The sequence below is a fragment of the Tympanuchus pallidicinctus genome, unplaced genomic scaffold (genome assembly GCF_026119805.1).
Source record: "Tympanuchus pallidicinctus isolate F22 unplaced genomic scaffold, pur_lepc_1.0 scaffold17, whole genome shotgun sequence".
In the NCBI taxonomy this organism is placed as follows: Eukaryota; Metazoa; Chordata; class Aves; order Galliformes; family Phasianidae; genus Tympanuchus; species Tympanuchus pallidicinctus.
The window spans coordinates 11,625,741-11,646,392 of record NW_026294690.1 but is presented as its reverse complement, the minus strand read 5'-3'; the positions used below and the strand labels follow the sequence as shown (position 1 = coordinate 11,646,392).

At 38.1% G+C, this 20,652-nt stretch overlaps 1 protein-coding gene and 1 long non-coding RNA gene across 3 annotated transcripts in view; one reads left to right on the top strand and one right to left on the bottom strand.

Moving 5' to 3' along the window:
• The window catches only part of LOC128078701 (uncharacterized), a 90,395-nt gene that overhangs the window by 14,514 nt on the left and 55,229 nt on the right, over positions 1-20,652 (bottom strand). The gene's annotated exons all lie outside the window — the stretch shown is intronic.
• CFAP20DC (CFAP20 domain containing) overlaps positions 1-20,652 on the top strand; it is a 61,624-nt gene that overhangs the window by 30,750 nt on the left and 10,222 nt on the right. Inside the window, exons 12-16 of one of the 2 annotated variants that reach the window (XM_052679171.1) lie at positions 996-1,327; positions 4,031-4,033; positions 6,210-6,620; positions 9,647-9,850; positions 14,849-14,910. In XM_052679171.1, the coding sequence (XP_052535131.1) occupies positions 996-1,327; positions 4,031-4,033; positions 6,210-6,620; positions 9,647-9,850; positions 14,849-14,910 (1,012 nt within the window). Of the gene's footprint in view, positions 1-995; positions 2,147-4,030; positions 4,034-6,209; positions 6,621-9,646; positions 9,851-14,848; positions 14,911-20,652 lie in introns of those variants that run through there. The other variant, XM_052679170.1, reaches the window with a different exon arrangement.

Below are 20,652 nucleotides of genomic sequence, written 5' to 3'. Positions count from 1 at the left end.
GAGTAATAACTATTTCTAACAAAACTGAGAAAGAATCAAATTCCATAGTAAATTTACTCTGCTCTGTGACAGCAGGCATTTTATTATTGCAGTGCTACTTTATTATTAGGTTTTTAGTATTTTTTATTGAGGGCTTTTTTTTTTTAATATGGTTGGTAACTTTGTTTTATGGAGCCAGAAAGTTTCCAAATCTAGTGAATAATCCACACCACACTACCTTTAATGAAGATAAGGGAGTATTGCATACTTGAGCAGTTCTCCTTTTCTCAGATGCTGTTTGAGATTGGTTTTAATCAATCAAATTGACATTTTTTTTCGATGTCATCATTCCAAACAGTAAAATATAACTTAACAATGAGAATGTAAAAATGGTCTTTTCGTGTTTATCTGGTGCACTCAATCTTTAAATCCATTTCTGTAGTTTATTGTTTGTTTCAAAATTGGCAGATTAGTACAGTCAGTGTTCAGGGAAACTTGGTGAAACAGATATCTTCATACATTTTTCATGTCATGCTGTTTTTGCAATAGAGCTATAGTTTGAAATTGAGATTTAAACCATAGGTTCTAGACATAAAAGAAAGTGTAGAAATTCAATAATAAAGAAGCAGCAGATTGCAATATGATGAACTTTCCACCAAGTGTGTGTGATTTTTGAAAGGAAAACGTCAGCCACAAAAATAAGCCTATAGAAAAAGATCAATTGCCAATTTTAAGAATTAACAGCTAGATAGTTTCAGCTCTGAAAATTACAAGTTTGCATGTCATGTGTTGGATCCTGTGCATTTTTTGAGCTTTGATCAGGAAATGTTTTGGTTGAGCTCGCCTCCCTAGAAAACAGCCGGATCTCTGTCAGTGCACCTTCATCACTCTTCCAAATGTATACATCAGAACATCTGCATTAAAAAAAAACTTATTTTTCCCGATGAGAAAAGAAAGTGATCAGTATAAAGTGTAGTTTAAATGTTTTACATTGCAGTAAATATTTTGCATTTCAGATGAATGGGTGTTTCCAGAGAGTTTCACTGAGAACATGCAGTTGGATGGGAGCAAGCAGCACGCAGCCACTCAAGATTCAGCTTGCTGTGCTGTAACCTCACCAGAGATCACCTCTATTGAACATCAGCACAATGAGATGGGTGATCACAACATGAATCATAAAGAGATTTTCACATTTTCATCAAGACCTCGATCAGCTCCTCATGGGAAATCCCCAAATATATCACCAGAACACTGTATTTTTCCTCTGGATTTGAAGCAAGACAGTAACCACATCCAGGGGGAAACCCAAACTGAAGATAACTTTAAAGGAACTGACAGTAGTGAAGAGGTAGGCCACTTTGTAGGTGCAATTCATGATAAAATAGCCTTTGTCCTAAAACTCCTAAGTTGAGATTCTGTCTTCCAGGTAGACAGGGAAGATAAATCATCTTTTCCCCATGTACCTTTAAGTAGATTTGTCTCTGTCGGGTTGCTGTATTTAACTGAATACAGGGGTGAAAATGAAGGCATTCCCTCTGTAACAAGAGGACAAAAGAAACTTAAGTCTCTGTCAGCCCTTATGCCAGTACAGAGATGTGAGCATTCTTTGAGCATCCTTATAACAGAATTTAAGGAAGCCTGCATCATAGATTTTGGCAAGACATGTTTGTTATGCTTGAATGAGTAAATAAGGCTTCATTGTGCCTTTTGGAACTGTAAGCAGAGACCGTTTTGCTCACCAGCTTTGTCACACATTCTGGTGCATTTCATTTTTAATTACAAAATCTTTTTCCCAGCATTCCAATCTCTTCCTTATAGCTAAGGAGTAAAATACAACCAAGATGCCTAATGCTAGGACACACAAGGCAGAAATAGTCTTCGGTTCTGGGAATCTATCTTCCTGATGCTAATTACAACAGATAACATTTTTATCAAGTTTTTTTCCTATGATTTTGTGGGTTTCCCCACTATCTGCAGCACTTAAGCCTGTGAGGCTTTGTTATTTCAACAAGGTTTCAGAATTTCAGAGTTAGATCAGTTTTAGGCAGGCTAGTAATTCACAAACAGTACTGTGTATGTGATAACATACCGAAAATACAGAACTGTTACTGTTTGGATTTCAGATAATTTCTTTGTCAGTTATCCTCATGTAAACAATCAGTGGCTTATTTTTGTGACGTGCCTCACTAAAAGCTCTAGGCCTCAGTTCATCTGACAGTCTGTTAATGCTTCAGCAGACCAGACTGAGGCTGTCACCAGGTGGCTGGCACATTGTTGGGTTGCTTGTATTGCTAGTGGATTCATTTGCTGGAAAACAAACAGAGTTGCAACAGAGCTATGTCCTTGATGAGCTTCTCTCCCATTTAAAAATCCTAAACATTCAAAGCACTCATTGCTTTTCTGTTCTGATATTAACAGATGCCATCATCCATCACAGGAAGCTTTCTGTCCTGGGATATGAAAAAGCCCACACGCTGTATAACATCAGCAGTAATGCAGGAAAGCATGAGGTCCTTGATGGATAGACAAGGCCCAGTGACAAATGTGAAGCAGTGTGTGGTGTTCTTGGGTCTTTACCTTACCCAGCACTGCGAAAGATCTATTGTTCCTCACAAGAAGCTATAAATCTCACATCATTGCATGTTATCTGTAATGTCCTGCCATACTGTCATCCTGCCCCAGAGATTCAGTGCCAGGTGCAGAAAGATAAAGGCAATGACCAACACTCCTGCCTTGACAGCACAGGAAGAACACTGTGGCACAACATTAATGATCGTTTATAAGGCTGATGCAAGAGAGACTGAAAGAGTATTCCTATCTTGCCTACAAAGATTTACACTGCTATACTAACTTAAAACTTTCTTGGACCATGTGCCAGAGGTAGAATAGAGCATAGACTGTTTCATTCACAGTCTTGGGATGCAAACTGCATTAATAGAGTCGATATTGCATCCGGAGATACATTACATTAAAAAAAAAAGCATCAGAATTGTGGCAAACAGATCTACAGCATGCTGATTATCTAACTACTACGTTAATAATTGATTAGTTAGGCCATTCTACCATCCTAAAGAAGTCACTGAACCAAATTACTTAGCTGACTTGTTTTGTCCATGTTCATCCTCTTGCCTGTACAGATGTGTTCTTTGTTGCTTTTTGCTATAAAGCTGACTAGCATTACACTGATATTCTGAATACTTATTTAATATTCAAATTGCTGAAGACACTTTTATTTCAGGCACTGAAAATACAGGAAATGGGAGCCTGGAAAAGCCTTGACAGTTAAACATAAGACCATTGACTTAATAGTAGCTGCTTTTAACACAATTTAAGATATGTATGCAAAATTACCCAAATTCTTTAGCAAAATCATAATGTATTTCCAAATCTTGCTTACAGGACAAAGCATTTACTTACCTAAGTTAGAGTGAATCTTGCAATGATTTTTTTAACAATGCATGTTAATCTAACATGTTAAAGTAAGCTACATTGTGACTGGTTCTTCATACTACAATTGTCTTTCGTTATCTTTAAGTATACTGGAGCTTTCTTTGACATTCAGATGTGTTGTGTTTCTGTATCACATACATGGGTACGTACTCTTGAACGAAACAAGATAAGACAGATATCTCCAGTTACAATGAAACAATTGCATATGGGCATGAATTTTGTTACTCCTGAAAAACAAGTGAAACTTATTTCCTGATGAAAATAATTTTTGAAATAGGATGCCTTTGTAGTTTAAGCATCTCCTATTGCAGAGAAGTACAAAAGTTCCAGAAGTTCTTCTTGTGTTTTGCATCACTCTATCATCAGTTCTAAAATTATATTTAAAGAGAGCAAATCTCAGTTTCATCACAGTGTACATTTGAAGTTAGTGGAGCTGCAAAGGAGAATTATGTACTTTTTGATTAAATCTGTGGAAAAGCAATATAATCCATGAAAAAGTGAAACCGTTGTAAAATACAAGAGACGGGCCATTGGTTTTGCACCAGGATAAATTTCAAATAAGTGCATATTGACTCTATGCTGCATGCACTGGAAGCTGTAGGATGTGCATAACAACTGTGCTAGAATTATACTTCTCATGTAACTTTTGGGAAGGAGATGTTTCAGCAAGGAAGCTGATAACAGCAAGTATTCATAAATTCCCTTAATCATTTATCAGTGAGGCACTGAAATAGTTAAATGCTGTTATACAATTATGAGAGTCAATCAGTAAAGGATAAAATCTCTTCCTGGTGACTGTGGCTGGTGTTCCCACAAGGCCCACTGCTGCCAAACTCCCTTTTGGCTGTGAAGCCTTCAGCAAAGAAACTTTCCATCCTTATGCAATTAAAAGAGTAATATGCTGAGATAATACACTCTTACCAAAGCCGATGGGCAATTTCACTCTGATACCTCAGTGTTAAAGCTCAGCATACAAAGGGACCATATCCCATCTGCTCCTCCTAGGTGGCCCTCAAGAGTGATTAGAATGATCTTCTTAAAATTACATCTCAGCAAGAGCAATCAGCTTTATGTATCGAGCAATTGCCCAACTGCCCATCTGCATGTTTTTTTCCTAGGAATACAGCATCAGTGCAAGTGCTGGTTCCTCGGGGAAATCATTCTCATCTTCACTATACATACGTGCATATGCTGTGCTGTAGATAACATAGCAAACTTTATTTATGTTTCTGGCACCACATCATGATTTAATATGTATTCAGGTTTTAGAATGATTTGTTAAATATGGCTGGAAGAGACATGGAAAGATGGGAGAGGTTTAGATTTCGGATAAATCAAAGTTAACAATTTATCTCTAGCGTGAAAAAATGCAGTGCTTTCTTTAGTAATCTTCCACCTCAAATTAACCTAACATAACAAGGGTTTCCAGCACAGATTTGGTGATAACATATGATAAGTAGAGAAGGGAAATAGAGTTGTGTGTTTCAAGGAAAGCAGGGGAACAGGCCTGTTGTTACAAACATCTGAAGTGGGTATCATTTCAGATCCAACAAAAATTCAAAGAACAAAAGCAACACAAAACGTCTATAAATTTGCTGACATTTCACCTATCTGTACATTTCATACCGTGCCTAAAAAATGTGCAACAATTTAGATAGTGTAGACATAGTTACATTAGTATACCTTCAGAGAAAACGTGCTGTACATTCACTGTTCCTTTGTTTTTTGCAAACCACAGACAGTGATACTCCAAGGAATCCACTATGCTTACTCACCCCATGTGTATTTTCTTACTCAGTGTGTTATAAAATGCATTGCATTGGAGGTTCGTGTTACATCTGCAAACCATCCTCTGTTGCAATATTTCATAAATAAAAAAAGAGATTCTTTTTCCAATAATTTGTGAATGTACATTTTGTGGAATCCAACCCTGGACACACAGCAGTCAGCAGCAAATTTGGACCATACAGTAGGACTGGACCTTAGCAGTGAAAGGTGTATTAAAGATACTTTGGTGTCTTATTGAATCTTGCAGTATCTTAAATCTGGACTGGTACCATCTGGTACAGAAGCAGCAGATGAAGGCACGGCCTCTCTCATCCCTTCTTCCATGAGAATAAGAACATTGAGGCAACAACAAAGCAAGTCTAGTGTTTATTTCCCATATGCCTGGATTTGCTGTTAATTGTTGAGATGCAGCATGAGAGAACATCACACACAATTAATGGGAGGTTTCGCAGAGACACTGTTGAGTGTGAATGTAAGGATAATAAACTAACCACCAGAATTCTTCAGTGATACTCAGCTATCATCCAGAGATGAGTAAAGTGATCTTAGCCAGAATTAATCCTTGTATTTTTAAGTTGTGGGTGCAATGTGAAAATACAGAATACTAGCAATGCAATGGAAAGTTATTGTTATCATGGACTTCTTGCTTGGTTTCTGTTTTACATCTGTTATAAATGTTCTTGAAATTGATTATTCTATAACATGTAGGTTTAAGAGGTTACCAGAATGCTAAACCTGGGCTAATGTTTTGAGAAGCATAATCCTGTCTCCCTCTCTCTCTCTCTCCTGTGGTTCTCTTAAGATGGAGAAGTGCTTGTGGGTACTCAGGGTTGTTGCCAGGAAGAGCAGATGGTTCTCAGAATCTTTTTCAATTTGAAATTAAGCAGTAGAAATTGAAGAGCCATTTTATAATCTTAAGGTCAAATATTTTGTGCAAAACAGCACTGTGTGACAGCGAGGGGGAAATCACTCACTTTGTTCCCTGAATTTAGGACAACAGTGACTTCATCCAGAGTACTGAGAACCTTGAGATCAGCTGCAGCAGCCAAGGAACACCTGATTCAGTAGTTTTTAAAGACAACACATTAAAGAGGATATCACAGAGAAATGAAAACTGGAAGAACATGGGATGCAGCAAACAAAACCTCGAGGAAAGCATGGTGTCAAAACCACAGAGTTCTGCTGGGCGAAAGACAGAACCCGTCGGCAATCAGAGAACCTTCAAGCCTACTTTTTCTCTTTCTCCAACTGGAAGTAAAACCGAATTCTTTAAAGTCATTCCAGATGTGTCTGAAAAAATTGAAAAATCTGAGGGAGTTTCTGGTCAAATAAAGCCATCAGTCAGCAAAAACTCCCTCAAGAAAGTCTCAAGAGAAAATCTGTGTGTGACAACACAGACCTGCGTAAGTGGTTTTTACTTTGAAATTAAATTTGATTGTTTAGAGAAGCTGTATTAGATACAACCAACTGCCTGACATGAGAAACAGTCCATCTTTCATCCAGATACATTCTGGCTTCATCATAACGGTCTTTACCAAGTGCAGTCTGTTGAAGGTTGGTTTTCTACTTTTTGTTGCGTATAAATCAATACTGTCAGAAATCATAGAGGTTCATAGATACCAATAGATGTAATTCAGCAACTTGCATTTTGGAAATTATGTGTTAGAAAGAAAAAAAGTCATTTTGAGTACCACCTTATCCTGCTCACTTAGTGATGTTCCTTGGTGGAACATCTACACATTTCCTAAAAAGCTCCAGGGAAGGACTGGAGCTGACTCCACAACTCCCTGGGCAGCCTGTTCCAACAAGAGCAGTTCAAACTAGGCAACACATTGAAGATGAGCATCTAGATAAGCATATGTTCAAGTTTCCAGTCTGCCATTGGTATTAACGTGCAGATATTGCCATGCCACTGATACCTCAGTGTTTCGTTTTTTTGTTGGTTTTTTTTTTTGTTTTGTTTTTTAAATGAATTTAGTCTCTCCAGTACTGGTGTAAGGGTTGTGGTTTATGTATCATCATCCTCTGAGTCTAAGGGTTCTAAGAACCTCCTCCTATACTGTGCAAGTCGCTTAGCAGATTTTGTAAGAACAGAACATGTTTTCCTGTGAAGAGTCTTGACACAGGATTCCTTTGTGAAGGAAACAAGAGTGGGAATTAAATACTATAATGTAGGTGAAAGTAAGTATTATTGAGACCTTAAGACAACGTTGTGAACTTTTGGATACGAGCAGCCATCCAAGCACAAGGTACTCTTTGTCCTACAGGACATAGTTCTTGGGTTAGTATTTTTCATCAGTTTGGAAGTTAACAAAATTAGTGCCAGAAGCCAAAGACATCAATGAAAAATATTGCCAACTGCATGAGGTAGCACTGGAGAATTTCATTGGCTGTGGGCATGAAATTATTTGTTTCCATTTTAAAACACTGTTCTTTGTTTTAGGAATTAAATACAAGACAATAGTTTTTACAAATGGGTATTGGAGTGAGTGTTCACATAGAAGTAGTCTCTTCTAATCTGTTCAAGCAGAGGACTGGTAAAGTAACAAATGTTTAACCAACTCTTAGTGCAATCAATTTGCTAACTGCTTAATACATTTTAAGGACCTAGTTGCTTGCAATGTTTTATTCATGTTTTAATAGAGTTCTCTATTATTAAGCTCAAATATTTTTAATTAAGAAAGAAGTGCAGCCCTCTGGGTAATATTGCAACCACGTAGAGAGCTGGTAATTAAACTTTCTGCACGTGTAACTACATTAAACAATCCTGAATAAAGCATTCGAGTCCATAAGAATGCAAATGTCATATATGAAAAACAGATATAAATTTAAACAAGTTTTGTCAATCTAGCAAAGGATTTGAGAGTTTAATAAAAATGTCTTTTTATCACAAGGGGAAGATAAGCAAAAAGACAAGATAAGCTTTTAATTACTGAACGAAATATTCATTTTAGACAAATTTACAAGTATCACAAAAAAAATTACTTTTTACATCAGAAGTTCCTTCTACATTTCAAAGTAAACTCCTCAAATTCAATTTTCAAATTCCCTCTTTGAAAATCATCCAAGATCAGGAAAAATGTGTGAAGAGGCTTTGCTGTAGTGGTCAGTGGCTGCAGAACACACAATCCTAGCTATTCTTTTGTAATACAAGGAGTTTGTTGTAGAGAATATTATAGATTGAAAGCTTTGCTGATGGTTCTTATTTCTGAGTACGGTACTTCAGGAGTGAGACCATTCAAGAAACGTGAACAGACTGACGGCTTGAGTGAGGCCAACAAGTCAGGCAAGTGTCAGGAATTCTTTCGTAAAAAACAAAATCTAAAGATCTGTGCATCTTTTTATTGGCATAAGAGACAAGATCAGTCAGGGAACGTTTTGTCTTTATTAGAGAGAGGGTGAGCAAAATGTCCTTTCAGTTCCTAGTGCATTTATTCTGCATGGTGCCAGTTCATTCCTTTGTTTTAAGGACTGCATGCCAACAGATCCATATGAGGTAAGAAAAATAAGGAAAAGCCTCTCTTATTGTAATTAAATAAATGAATTACAGAAGGTTTCTGTGTGGGAAAATTAACAGAAAGTCAACATCTTCAGTAAGATCAATGACAATTTTAGCAGCTGTAGATGTAGCAGAATACTGATGTGCCAAAGCGAGGCAGGCTTTCCACACAGAAAATAGCAAGCTCAGTGCATAGTAAGCAAGGGAGTAATAGTAGCTGAACTATTAACTTACGTGTAGAAAGGTCTAGAAAAAAAATGTCAGGTATTATTTTGGAATTAAAAGTAGTAATAATAATCACAGGACTCAGGAATAAAGCGTGGAGCTCAAAAACCAGAGGTAAAAAAAGGGTAACAGCTGAGCTAATCGTGGAGCTCATGCACTGAGCCATTCAACCACTGAGCCTAAAATAAATGCTACTATTGTCATTACTTTTTAATATGTATACACTAGCAAATTACTACAGTAGTCTTTAAAATTTAGTGCTGATATGTAGCTTTCCAGATAAATTCTATGCTGTGTTTCACAAATAACTAACCGTTATGTTGATGGTGTTTATGATACTACGATAACTGTATGATTAAGTTTACTTCAAGACCTGTATCAAATGTTTAAACAATTTTAGCTGCGGGATTTTCAAACTTCTAGAATAATAACAATAATAATAATATTTTTATTACATTGGAACTTCACCAAATATGCTGAACCCAACCCGGGGTCACTAACAGTGCTGTGCTCTCCTTCCTATAACAACACGTGCCTGGTCTTCATAGCTGAGCAGAAATGCGTTAACTAATCTATTCTACTAAACATTTTGATTTCCTTCTAGCATTGCAGCTTCTTTAAGATTCCCCAGAGGCATTCATTTCATTCATGTGTTCTGTTCCATGATCCTGTCCATATTGTTAGCTTCTCTGTTTTGTTTCACAGGAATATGACTGGAAGAACTACCAGTCAAGCAGACTGAGTGCATCCGAACTGCAGATGCTAGCTAGCATGAAGAGGCAGCAAAGTGAAGAATTGAAGGATACAGGAACCTCACATGGGTTGAGTGCATCACAAATAGACAACTGTAACGTTAACATGAGTACAAGCAGTGATGATACAACAACCTGGAATTCTTGTTTCCCACCAGTAAGTCTAAATCTACAGTATTTTCCCTGAAGTTTTTTTTTTTTTTTTTTTTTAAATTATTTCAGTGGTTTTGAATATTAACATTTCTTTAAGTAGTTTCAAAAACTAAGGTATCTTTACCAGATGTTTCTTAGAACTCATTAAGTAAAATACACAACCAGAACATACTTGCAGCAGCTTCTATATTACCACTATGGAAAGAAATACCTCCTACTAATTTCCATGGAAGCTACAACAGTTACAAAGGGCACAACACTATTTGTTAAATCAAAACCCATGCACCAGTGGAAGGTGTGATAGTGCCTTCTTCCAGGACAGGAGCCTAATTATAAAGTTATTAATCATGATTTAGCTTAGAAAGCAATACAGGAGAAAGCAGCTTACCCTTTCCAAAGACTGGTAGAGACTCAAGCAGGGTACCATCCCAAAAAAGAAATATTGTCCCCTTTGCTGCTAACCCTTAAATGAGGGTGGACTCTGGGTCCACCCCTTCTGGTCACTGAGGGGGCATTGCTTGCACCTGTGCTCCCTGGATTAGCCATGCCTTCTCACCTGGTGTTTTATAGCTGCTATGATGACATCGTTGCTAGGAAAAATATTGCCAACACAGTGCAACTTTCACTGTGCTCACACCTATCGTTTGGTCTCCATAAGCAATTGCAAGCATTGAACAATAGTAGTGGGTGCCATTTTTTCCAGATGGAGGAATTCACTGACATACATTTGCTTCATATGTGCTTCCATGTCAGATGCTATTCTGTCAGCCTGCCCTTCTGCTGCCATCTGTCACAGCAACAAAATGCAAGAGAATATTGGTGGGAAGGCTCAGCCTCTGCTGCTGCATTACCAACTGACTTTACCTGACTTTGCAGGCCAACATAATAAAATAGAAGGCATTACTTTCAGAGCAGCCCTGGCATATATTCTTTCTTAGAATCCTGAATAATCACATAGGTTGCACAGCTTGTCAGTAGCAGCTGACAGCCTGCAGATGTGTGATATAGCACTTGGAAATATCTTCAGAATGAATGAAACCCACAGATACCAGCCAGCAATTGCTTTCCAGTGTGAGTAATGGAGAACAATTGCTTCTTACAATGATAAAGTCTCATTACTGAACAGCTAACTGTTTAAAGGACTGAAGCAGGAGAGCAGTGTCAAAGAGCTGCAGTAGCTCTGAGCACTTAGTGTGTGATCCTTCTGTATTTCACACCTTGTATCATTACTTGTCCTGGCCCAAAGTGCTACCAAATCTCACAGCTGCACTATGAGACAGAGTGCTGTTATAAGGAGAGTATTTGTTACAGTCCACTGAAGAGCATCGAGTGTATGAAATCAGGGCAGAGCATTCCAGCAACTATAGCAAGGTATTTGCAGGAGCTGCAGCAAAACTAGATAACCTCACACCCCATTTATATCGCAGCAAAATAGCTCTTACTTTATTACAGGTGAAACAATAATAAATAATGAATGTGTCTTAAGTAAAGCCCACAGCTCTCAGAGGCAGCTCCAGTGTTAGGAGAGTAAGCACTGCTGTGTGCCCCAGTATAAATTTTTGTAGGGTAAATGCTCTGAAATGTTATCTGCAAATTATCTCCAGGAACCTACAGGGCCCAGATGGAGTCCTGTAGTCTGGACAACACTCTCAGTCATATGGTCTGATTTGGGGGTGGTCCTGCATGGAGCAATTGATGATCCTTGTGGGTCTCTTCCAGCCTGGGATATTTGATGATTCTAAAGGATTTTTTAAAACGAAAGGTACTGCTGCAGTACTTAGTGAACCACAGGCTGATTGCCAAGAGAGCTCTTTGATCTCACTGCCTTCATAGTTTCTGCATGCTTTCAGACAAATAACATCAGTTTTAAAAAGTGTTTAGATATAACAGGTTAGTCATTTAAATTGTAATTTAGCATAGCTGTAGTGTTCTGTTGGCTTGGAAATCTAGAAATGCCTGCTCATTTCATATAGCTGTTTTAGTGAATCCCCACACTAAGCATTCACATGTGCAGTAAATGTATTATTCTGTGCAGAGATAGACTAAATAACTGAGAGATCGAAATACAGCCTATCCATTGCAATTAGAGCGTGTTTGAATGTTGTTTCTGCTGGATTTCAGTCTTTGTTTTTATGTCCCCTCATCTTTACTACTGCAATCATTCAAGCTGAGTCGAGAAAATTTGCAGATGATCAATCCCTCCAAAATCCAACATACAAACTGTAGAAAAGTTTGTATGAATCTGCAGCCATCTACCGTTGCTTTGTCAAATGATTTTAGCCGTACAGGAAAGAAAGAGAGGAATCCTCATATCATAGCTTGAGAAATTAGGGACAGTTTGCAATTCTTGTAAAGGTTAACCTTTCATGCTTCCATGTGTTTCCAGGTAGTATCTGATTATTTAAATCAGTATTATTTACTTTGTGGTCTTCCAAGATAATAACAAAAAGTACTTTTTGTTCTAAGTTTTCCTTCATCTTATAGAACCTTTTTGTACCTTGTTTGAATCTGTGGCAACAGCACCACCAGAAGGCAGATTTTTGTGTCTCTTTCATTCTGAAATACATACAGTGTTCTGGGAGGCAGTGCAGTGTATAATCATGTTAAGCAGTGAACATGCATATCAGAGTAATATTTTATAAATCAAACACATTTTTAGTTTGTTTTTTTTCCATCACTTGCCTCTATCAGTGTGATTTCCAGATTCATCGAAAATTTTCATGTATTACTGACTAATGAATTTCAGCAGGCTTCTGAAGTGAAGGCACAAAGATCCATCATATTGCTAAGCTGCAGTTAGAACAGATGTCCTTAAAAAACTATAAAACTGATATACTGAAAGTGTATTTTACAACCTATGATGGCTTAGCAAGAACTGAGTAGATGCTGTCAGGAGAAATTGTTGAAATGCAAGTTGTTTAGCAGCTGCTGTAAACCATGACAGCCAAAAAGAAATAAAATAGCTTTGAATATTACACATTACCCAGCATAGCTATCAGCTATAAATATAAACTGCTTCTTTTTTTTGAAATGAATTTTACTTCAAAGGAGAACTGCGAATCTGTGCAAAAAGTGAGTGGGGCACAGGGCAGAGCTCCAAATTAACGACAAATATATGTAGAACTAAATATTTTAAGAAGATGGTATTTGACTGAATGCTTTCTGAAATTTCAAGATATATGAAGCTCAGTGTTAGCTTTGCAACAACGTGCAAGACAGCTCTATGTACTGCAGAGTATAATGTGAAGTTTATATCTACACATATGTGAATTATCCAAGAATTGTCGGAAAGCTCAGGAAATAACTCTGCTTTAATGCCTTGCTCTGTGTTGGAGATCCCGTCAGATCTTCCTGCCCTGTCAGGGAAATTCAGCTTCTTGGGTTGCTGTTTCCAGACAACATCAGACATCACTTTAGATGCAACACAGGGATTTTGGAGCAAGATCACGTGTAAGAGAGTTCAGAATATCTTCCTGTGCTCCCTTATTCTCAGTCAGAAATGCAAAGGAGAATGAATTGTAGAATCATAGCGTTGTTGAGGTTGGAAAAGACCACAAAGACCATCAAGTCCACCATCAAACCACCCCCACCACAGCACAGCCCACGTCCCTCAGTGCCACATCTCCACGGTCCTTGAACAGGGATGGTGACTCCTCCACTCCCTGGGCAGCCCGCTCCAACCTATGAAGGTTCCCTCAGATTGCTAATTGATGAACCCTAAAAGCTAACAGTGGTGTAATGCTCTGTTATTAGACTCCAGGGTATGCTCACCACTCAGACGTGTCTTTCAAGCACAGAGTACACACACAACACTAAAATTACTTGTTTCTCAAGCAACTGCCTAAATATAAATTCAATCAAATAGATTTTGAACGAGAAACCATTTGAAATTTCAAGGTTCTCACTTAGTTTTTGGAAGGTCTCCTACCCTCCATTGTGATGATTCAGAAAAGGAAGCACTTTACACAGAAATGGTCTGACAGAACTGAAGTCTGACAGACAGGAGGAGTGATATTTAAACCCAGAATTATTCCAGCTGAGAGCTCAGTTTGACAGCCCCTGGAGGGATCTATTCACATCAAGTCAAATTGCAAAACTGAGGCAGACTATTCTTTACTATGAAATGAGACTAAAAATTATTTAGACAGATATTTTGGTTCATAGACTGACTAATTTACCTTCTGTCTCATCCACAGTCTTCCACTAGCCATCACTTGGGAATTGCACCATCCATGACCAGGCAGTGACTTATATTTGGCAGTAATTAGAATGTCATTCATCCCAAGCATACCATCTCTCCCCACTTCTTCAAACGATGAGAACATTCTCTTTTTAATTAATTTTGATAAAGATGCAGTTCTTTTCATAATACTTGGTATTTAACATCACACTAACTAATTTGTACAAGTATTTTTAATGCATGCTCATATTCCCACTTGTTTCTGCTTTTGCTTCAGTGGTTTGTTTAGAGCTGTCCTGACGCACTGCGTGATGTGTTGGGGTCTTACCTGCAAACATTACCTATATTTTGAGACAAGGTGTATTTTTATATTTTTATATTAGGTTTATGAAAATCAGTGTTTCTGGCAAATAGCTGTTTTAAAGCCATAAGCACCCAATAATTTAATATAAAGCTTTGGGGCACATTATTACTACTGTTTGTAAGATTTGGACATTTTTTAATCAGAAATGATCATCACACTTCCCTCTGTGTGCCCTGGCCCTGTCCCCACACTCAGACAGCAGAGAAATGACTGCGTGGTCGACTCCTTCATTCATATGTATTTCCACCCAGATAAGAATCATCTGTTAAGTTATACCCTTGCACAGTTAGGATCTGAATATCCCTTTTAAATTTCACAGATAAGACGAAAGACCATAAAATTCCAATATCGGAAGCTGCAAATGCGTGTCCTTATAAAGGATCTCTTTCATACTTTTGAACGTTCTGAAGGAATATTTGCAAAGTTATTTTCTCACTGTTATTTTATGTTTTCCATAGCCCGTCAGTCAGGAGCATCACTATCAGAAAGAAATGAGCCCACTTTCACATTCCAACCCACGGTAAGATTCCATTTATAGCCCAGGCAGTAAGAATTCAGTCGGAGTGTTCTGAATACTAAATGTGACATTCTTTGATTTAATCTTAAATCTCCTTTTGGTTGCAGCCTCCTCTCAAAGAGCTTTACTATTGCTCTTTTTAGTCATTGTCTACAGGCTGCAGTAAGCCTGCATCGTCCCAGAATACAGGGCTGGATTCAGCATGGTTGAGATGCACCCTGTGTATTTAAAGGAACCAGCACAGCCCTTGCTCCTCCACGTGCTTCGACGTGTGATTCAGCAACTCTTCTTCATCTGACATCTACACACTCTGACCTGTTTCTCTGTCTGTCTCTGCTTTGTAGGCTCAGAAGTAGAATTGCACCTGTGACTCCAGGTGTCAGGGAATCCATTTGTTAGAAAAGGTTTTAATGTTACTTACTTGGAAAGGACTTTCCAATAGATAACCCAGCCTGGACAAGGTGCTAGGTAATAACACTGTGGGATGGTTCAAACCAATCCTGTCTACAATGTATTTTGAATGTCACGTTTTTAGTCTTATCTGTTTGGAGTCAGCACCAAAAGCCCAGTGACTTTAATGTAAGATAAGATGGGGATGTCAAGACAAGGGGAGATGGTGGCTGAAGAGAAGCAGTGAACATTCAGACAACCAGATTGAACTGTCCTGTTTCAGAATTGTCTTGCACCTGCGAAAGCCCAGCATCATTTTGCCAGTTCTTGAACAGCCTGAACAGGAGGCAAACTTAAATTTTAAAGCAGTCCTGCTTCCCTTTCTGTTGGTGTGATTAACACAGATTTTGCATGTCTGAGTTTTAGCTGGACAATGCATGCAATGCTGGGAGGGATATGCGCAGAGGGTATTTTGGATATGACTGCAAGAAAGCTTGCTCCATTTCTTTTCAGGATACCAACAGTGTGAAATTTTATGACAGTGCACCACCAGCGAATTGTGCACCATAATATTCATTTCTCCTCACACAGATGTTTTCAGTCACTTGTTTTACTTGCCATCCATGTTTTTATTATCTTCTTGTTAGATTTTATGGAGTGAACACAATGAAACTTGCTGTGCAGGTTCACGCAGATGCATCACTCATTGCAACATACAGCCATATGTTTCTTAGCACACACAGCATATTACTGGAGTACAAGCCTGGATTCCTGTCCCATTTCATAAGTAAACCTAAGTGCCAACACTGTTCTAGAAAACCTCTCCACCTTCCATGCTACTTGCCCAAGGAGCTGTCTCTACCCTTTCTAATTGTTACAGTGGACAGAGTGGATGGAGAGACTTGACTATAGTCCAGGTTAAGTTATCCAGTGCCTTGCAACTGACCAGGACTCCTATTCCAGAATTGATTTCCTAATTCTGATGGCGTAAGAACAGCCTACATTTTAGCACAAGCTGCACTGCTTTTCTACTTCCAGCCAATAGGTTGAGTCAGGTTTTGTTATTCGTATTCATGTGATAAAGCAATTTGGTACTCAGTATGTTTTATATACTGAAAAAGAGAAGAAGCACCAGTATCTGTAAAAATAAAGCATTTCAGCGTATTGAGTTTAGATGATCACCAATGAAAACTTATATTTCCATATAATAAAATCTAAAACAAAATGGTATAAACTACAACTTTGTTCTCAATCTGTTTTAATCCAGTACACACAGCAGGCAAATTTACCTAGAAGTCATTTTTGAGAAATGTGGGCAAAGTATTCGTAAAGTACCTGAATACTTGGAAGTGCCTCATAAATTCTGCAGCCCTTGTGAACGGCCAGAAAAGTATTATTGGGCTGTAAATAGGGAAGATGACAAAATTATGAGGTCAGTTTGCATCACGGTGTAAAAACTGGAAAAGATGTGTGTAGAATATCATGATTCACGTTGTTAACTTTCATTTATAATGGAAAATTTAGTAATGTTTTCCACTGAGGGTGTGTATGTGAGAGAGAGAGAAAATTAATGGTAATTTTATAACTTAGTACTTAAGGTATTTTTAAAAGCCTATTTTAACGAGTAGTGTATGGGTAAGTGGAAAATACCTCAATCTTTGTAAGCCTATGATAGCTAAGAAAGCAAACATGAGAATATCTGAAAATCTGACGTATCCTGTGTAGATCAGTGGGATAAATATCATGGTACAAAGAGATTTACATTATGTACTTACTGATAGAACAAATAGTTTGTTGTAAAGAACGGTAAGGCATGTGACAGGTCTGAAGTAACTTTAGGAGTCATATCAGTGGTGTTTTCTGGGAAACTGAGAGAGCCATGTAGCAGCTATTGTCCAAGTGGAGCTTCTGTCCATTAGAACATAAGCCAGGAAAGAAAGCATCTGTGAAGATAATGGAAATGCAGTCAATAAAAAGATCCAGCTAGACTCATTTTCCATTGGATCCACTGGGTGAAGGTCGTAAGTCTGCCAAGAATATTGCTGCTGCAGTACAAATCATGCCCAAATCATGCAAGGCACAGAACCAGTGAATGAAAGGAGGCAGACGGACCGCAGAGACACAGAGCCAGATGAGAAGAAGGCGTGCGGTGTCTCGAGCCTTAGCTCTGCAGTTCCCCATGCTGGCTGGCTGCTTGGTCCGAGCTGAGCCCCATAACTGCTTCTTTTCCCTTCAGATAGGAAACTAATTAGCTGTTACTTCTCCCTCCAGAGCAGGGGCTGGAAACTGCTATGCTTACTTAGGAAGCATTTCAGCAGCACTGTCCTCCAACATATTTGTGTGCCGTAGATTTGGAAGCTGCATTAAAGGAAATGCTGAAAGGAAGTTAATATCACAGAGGAATTGCAGCAGTACTGAACTGCAAAGCGAGGAACTGTTCTGTAAAAAAGATATTTAGCCTAATTGTATGAATAGATTTCCTGAACTACAGATGCTCTTCAGAAAATTTATTTCTGATAAAAGCTGATTTTCCATCTTTGAGAGATATTTTTTTAAGTTGAAATCTGTCTTTATAAGCATTGCCCCACCAGCTCCTCAGCTGGCATCCTGCTCAGCTCTTCCCAATCTACCAAATTAAATTTGTTCCTCTGAAGTTCAAACAGCTGTTCACAGAAACCGTGCGAGGGCAGGACATAAATATTTCAGCACATCGTTAGGTGTCTTTTCTAAGGAAGTTTGTTTTACTTCAGTAGTTTTATACAAAACGTACACAGGCAATGCTTTATTTAGGTTGTACCCAGACATTTGGTTCTGTGTGTTTAAAAAATATGAATTCCCATAGCGAACTGTGGGCACAGAGGTTTGATGATAGTAAATATCTGCCTGATTTGGGCTATGGCCAAGAATATAAGACCAGCTCATACAACACAGGCTTCATTGTATGAGAAAGCTTATTTGTCAATAGCATCCAAGTAAAGAATGAGTGATGAAGCCATGTTTCATTCACAAATTATTATTTTTTAAATTAATTGCTGGTGGGTTTCATATATTAACAGCTCAACATTAACAACCTTCCAAAGTGTGGAGTGACAGCTTTTCCTAGGCTGACTGCAGTCTGCAGAAGTTCATTAGTGTCTCAGTCAAAGAAAATGATCTTTGCAAGCATTGTCTATAGCTCTGCTGTGAGTTTCATCCTGCAAGAAACTGATGAAGCTATGAGATGCTGTTTTGCCACATCCCCATCTACTCTTTCCAGCGTCTTGTACTTGTCTGTGATTCTCTGACCTGTGTTCACATCAGTTATTACCACTGTAAGTTTTGCTACGAGAAGAGAGCATTACCATTGCTCTAAAGGGATAGGATTCAGGACCTGCAAGTCAGCTCCTGCTTCTGTGAAATGTTCATTTTTACCTTAATTTCCATCATGGTTTTGTTACAAACTAAAAAGAATCAGCTTAAAACCAAGGAACAGCTTTGGTTCCTAGAATGTTAACGACATCCAATGATATTATGAAGTGTTTATGGGAAATAGATGATGCAGTTCAGGCTGGCTTTTTGTCTAGATGTATGTGCTATCTATGAAAAGTGTCACACTGTACTGTAGTTTAAATCCTTGAAGCTTTGCCTCTTGTGGATGTGATAGGAAGTTCCTTGTCTCTATAACAGGCTGATAAGGGCCTGCAGTCATTGGCAGATGATAAATAGTCATTGACCTTACCTGACATTGGCATGGTGCAGGCTGACTAAAGCAAGCTGTCCTGTCATTGTAACCTACCATTCCATTAGAATGATTGCTGTGTCATCATTCTTCCTTCCAATACAACCCAAAAGAAGAAAGTAAAAACACTTTCTTGTCTTTTTTTGGTGAAGGTATCTCTCCAGTGGAAGTAATTCACATTCATATAACAAAAAATGAACAAGCAATAGTTGCCTTTTATGACTGCTCCCTATTAATTTTAGAAAGTAAATTCTTTTCCCACTTTCTTATCAAGTTTCTGGTACCAGTCTTTTTCATAACCTACTCCTGCCATAAATGTTGCCGTGATCACAGCACATGAAATTTGTGTATAGTATCAACAGTTCTAGCACACAACCATAAACTTTGCAAACACTGAAGTACCAAAACTAAAGATTTGTTCAGTTTTTAGACTGCCATTCAGGTATTCTCATCTGCCCCAGAAGAAAATTAAATATGCCAGTAGCTGATGCATGTCGTCCTACCACTCATATTCAGTTAAGATTAAGCTCACCTATAAAGTGATGCAGCAGAAGAAAGATTGTAGTTATAACATTTATTTGTGCTACACCAGAACTTCTCTACCATGCATGCTGTAAAATTCAGTTGTAAAACATATTTGTCTCCCATATTTCCAGGTAAGGGCATAAGTACTCTAATAGCGTAGAGTTGAGAAGGAAATTTAAAGGATGTGTTTTACAAAGAAGCATATTTATTTTTGTGATTCATTAGAAGATGGAAGTCATACAAATCCATTATTTCTGCAAAACAGAAATTATTACATTAGGAACTATTAGGAAATTACACAACAGTTGTCAAAATAAGTGAACAAGAACAACGTATCAAAAAATGTGCTTTGCTTTTTCATTGTACTCGTTCAGTTACTTTACTCATCCACAAAATAGTGTAATTTGCAATAGATCTCCCCATCGTTAATCTGAATTAGCAAAGTTCTGCTGCATTTGTCAGGCTATAATATGCATGAAAAAGAACATGACAATAGAAGCAAATGGCACAGGAAACATCTAATTGGAAAGGTTAAATTTTTTAATCACTATGGTAAAAAGCTTAGCTGCAGAAAGATTGTTGAGAACTGAGTGGCTAACATGCAAAAGCTTGTTAAAATAATCCAGAAATGACTTTCTCTTGTATGGGAATCTGAGAACATAAAGTCATGGCAGCATGAGCATGGAAGACTAAAAGACTGAAATATAAAACATGGAAAATGCTCCTAACCATGTGTTCTATGCCTGGACTATGCAGGAAAATGCAGAGCTGCATACCCCACGTTAGCCTTGGTTCTTGTCTCTTGTGGTCTCCACCCATGTTAATGGGCTCAATCTCTTACAGCAGGGAAAATAGCATTAAACAGATATGTCTTAGGTCCCCCAGTGTCCCCTGTACACGTTTTCTTGTTGTTGTTGTTGCTTTTTGTTGTGTTTTTTTCTTTTTTTAGTTCCTAGCTGTATTCCCATTCTTGCAATGGGAGAGAAGTTACTAAACTCACAGTTTAGGGGTACTCTAAGTTGCTTGAGAACCCTGACACGGGGCATTTCAAAATGTCAGCACCAAACAATACCTAGTACCTAAGCATTTGCTTAGGATGCTGTCCTTTGCAT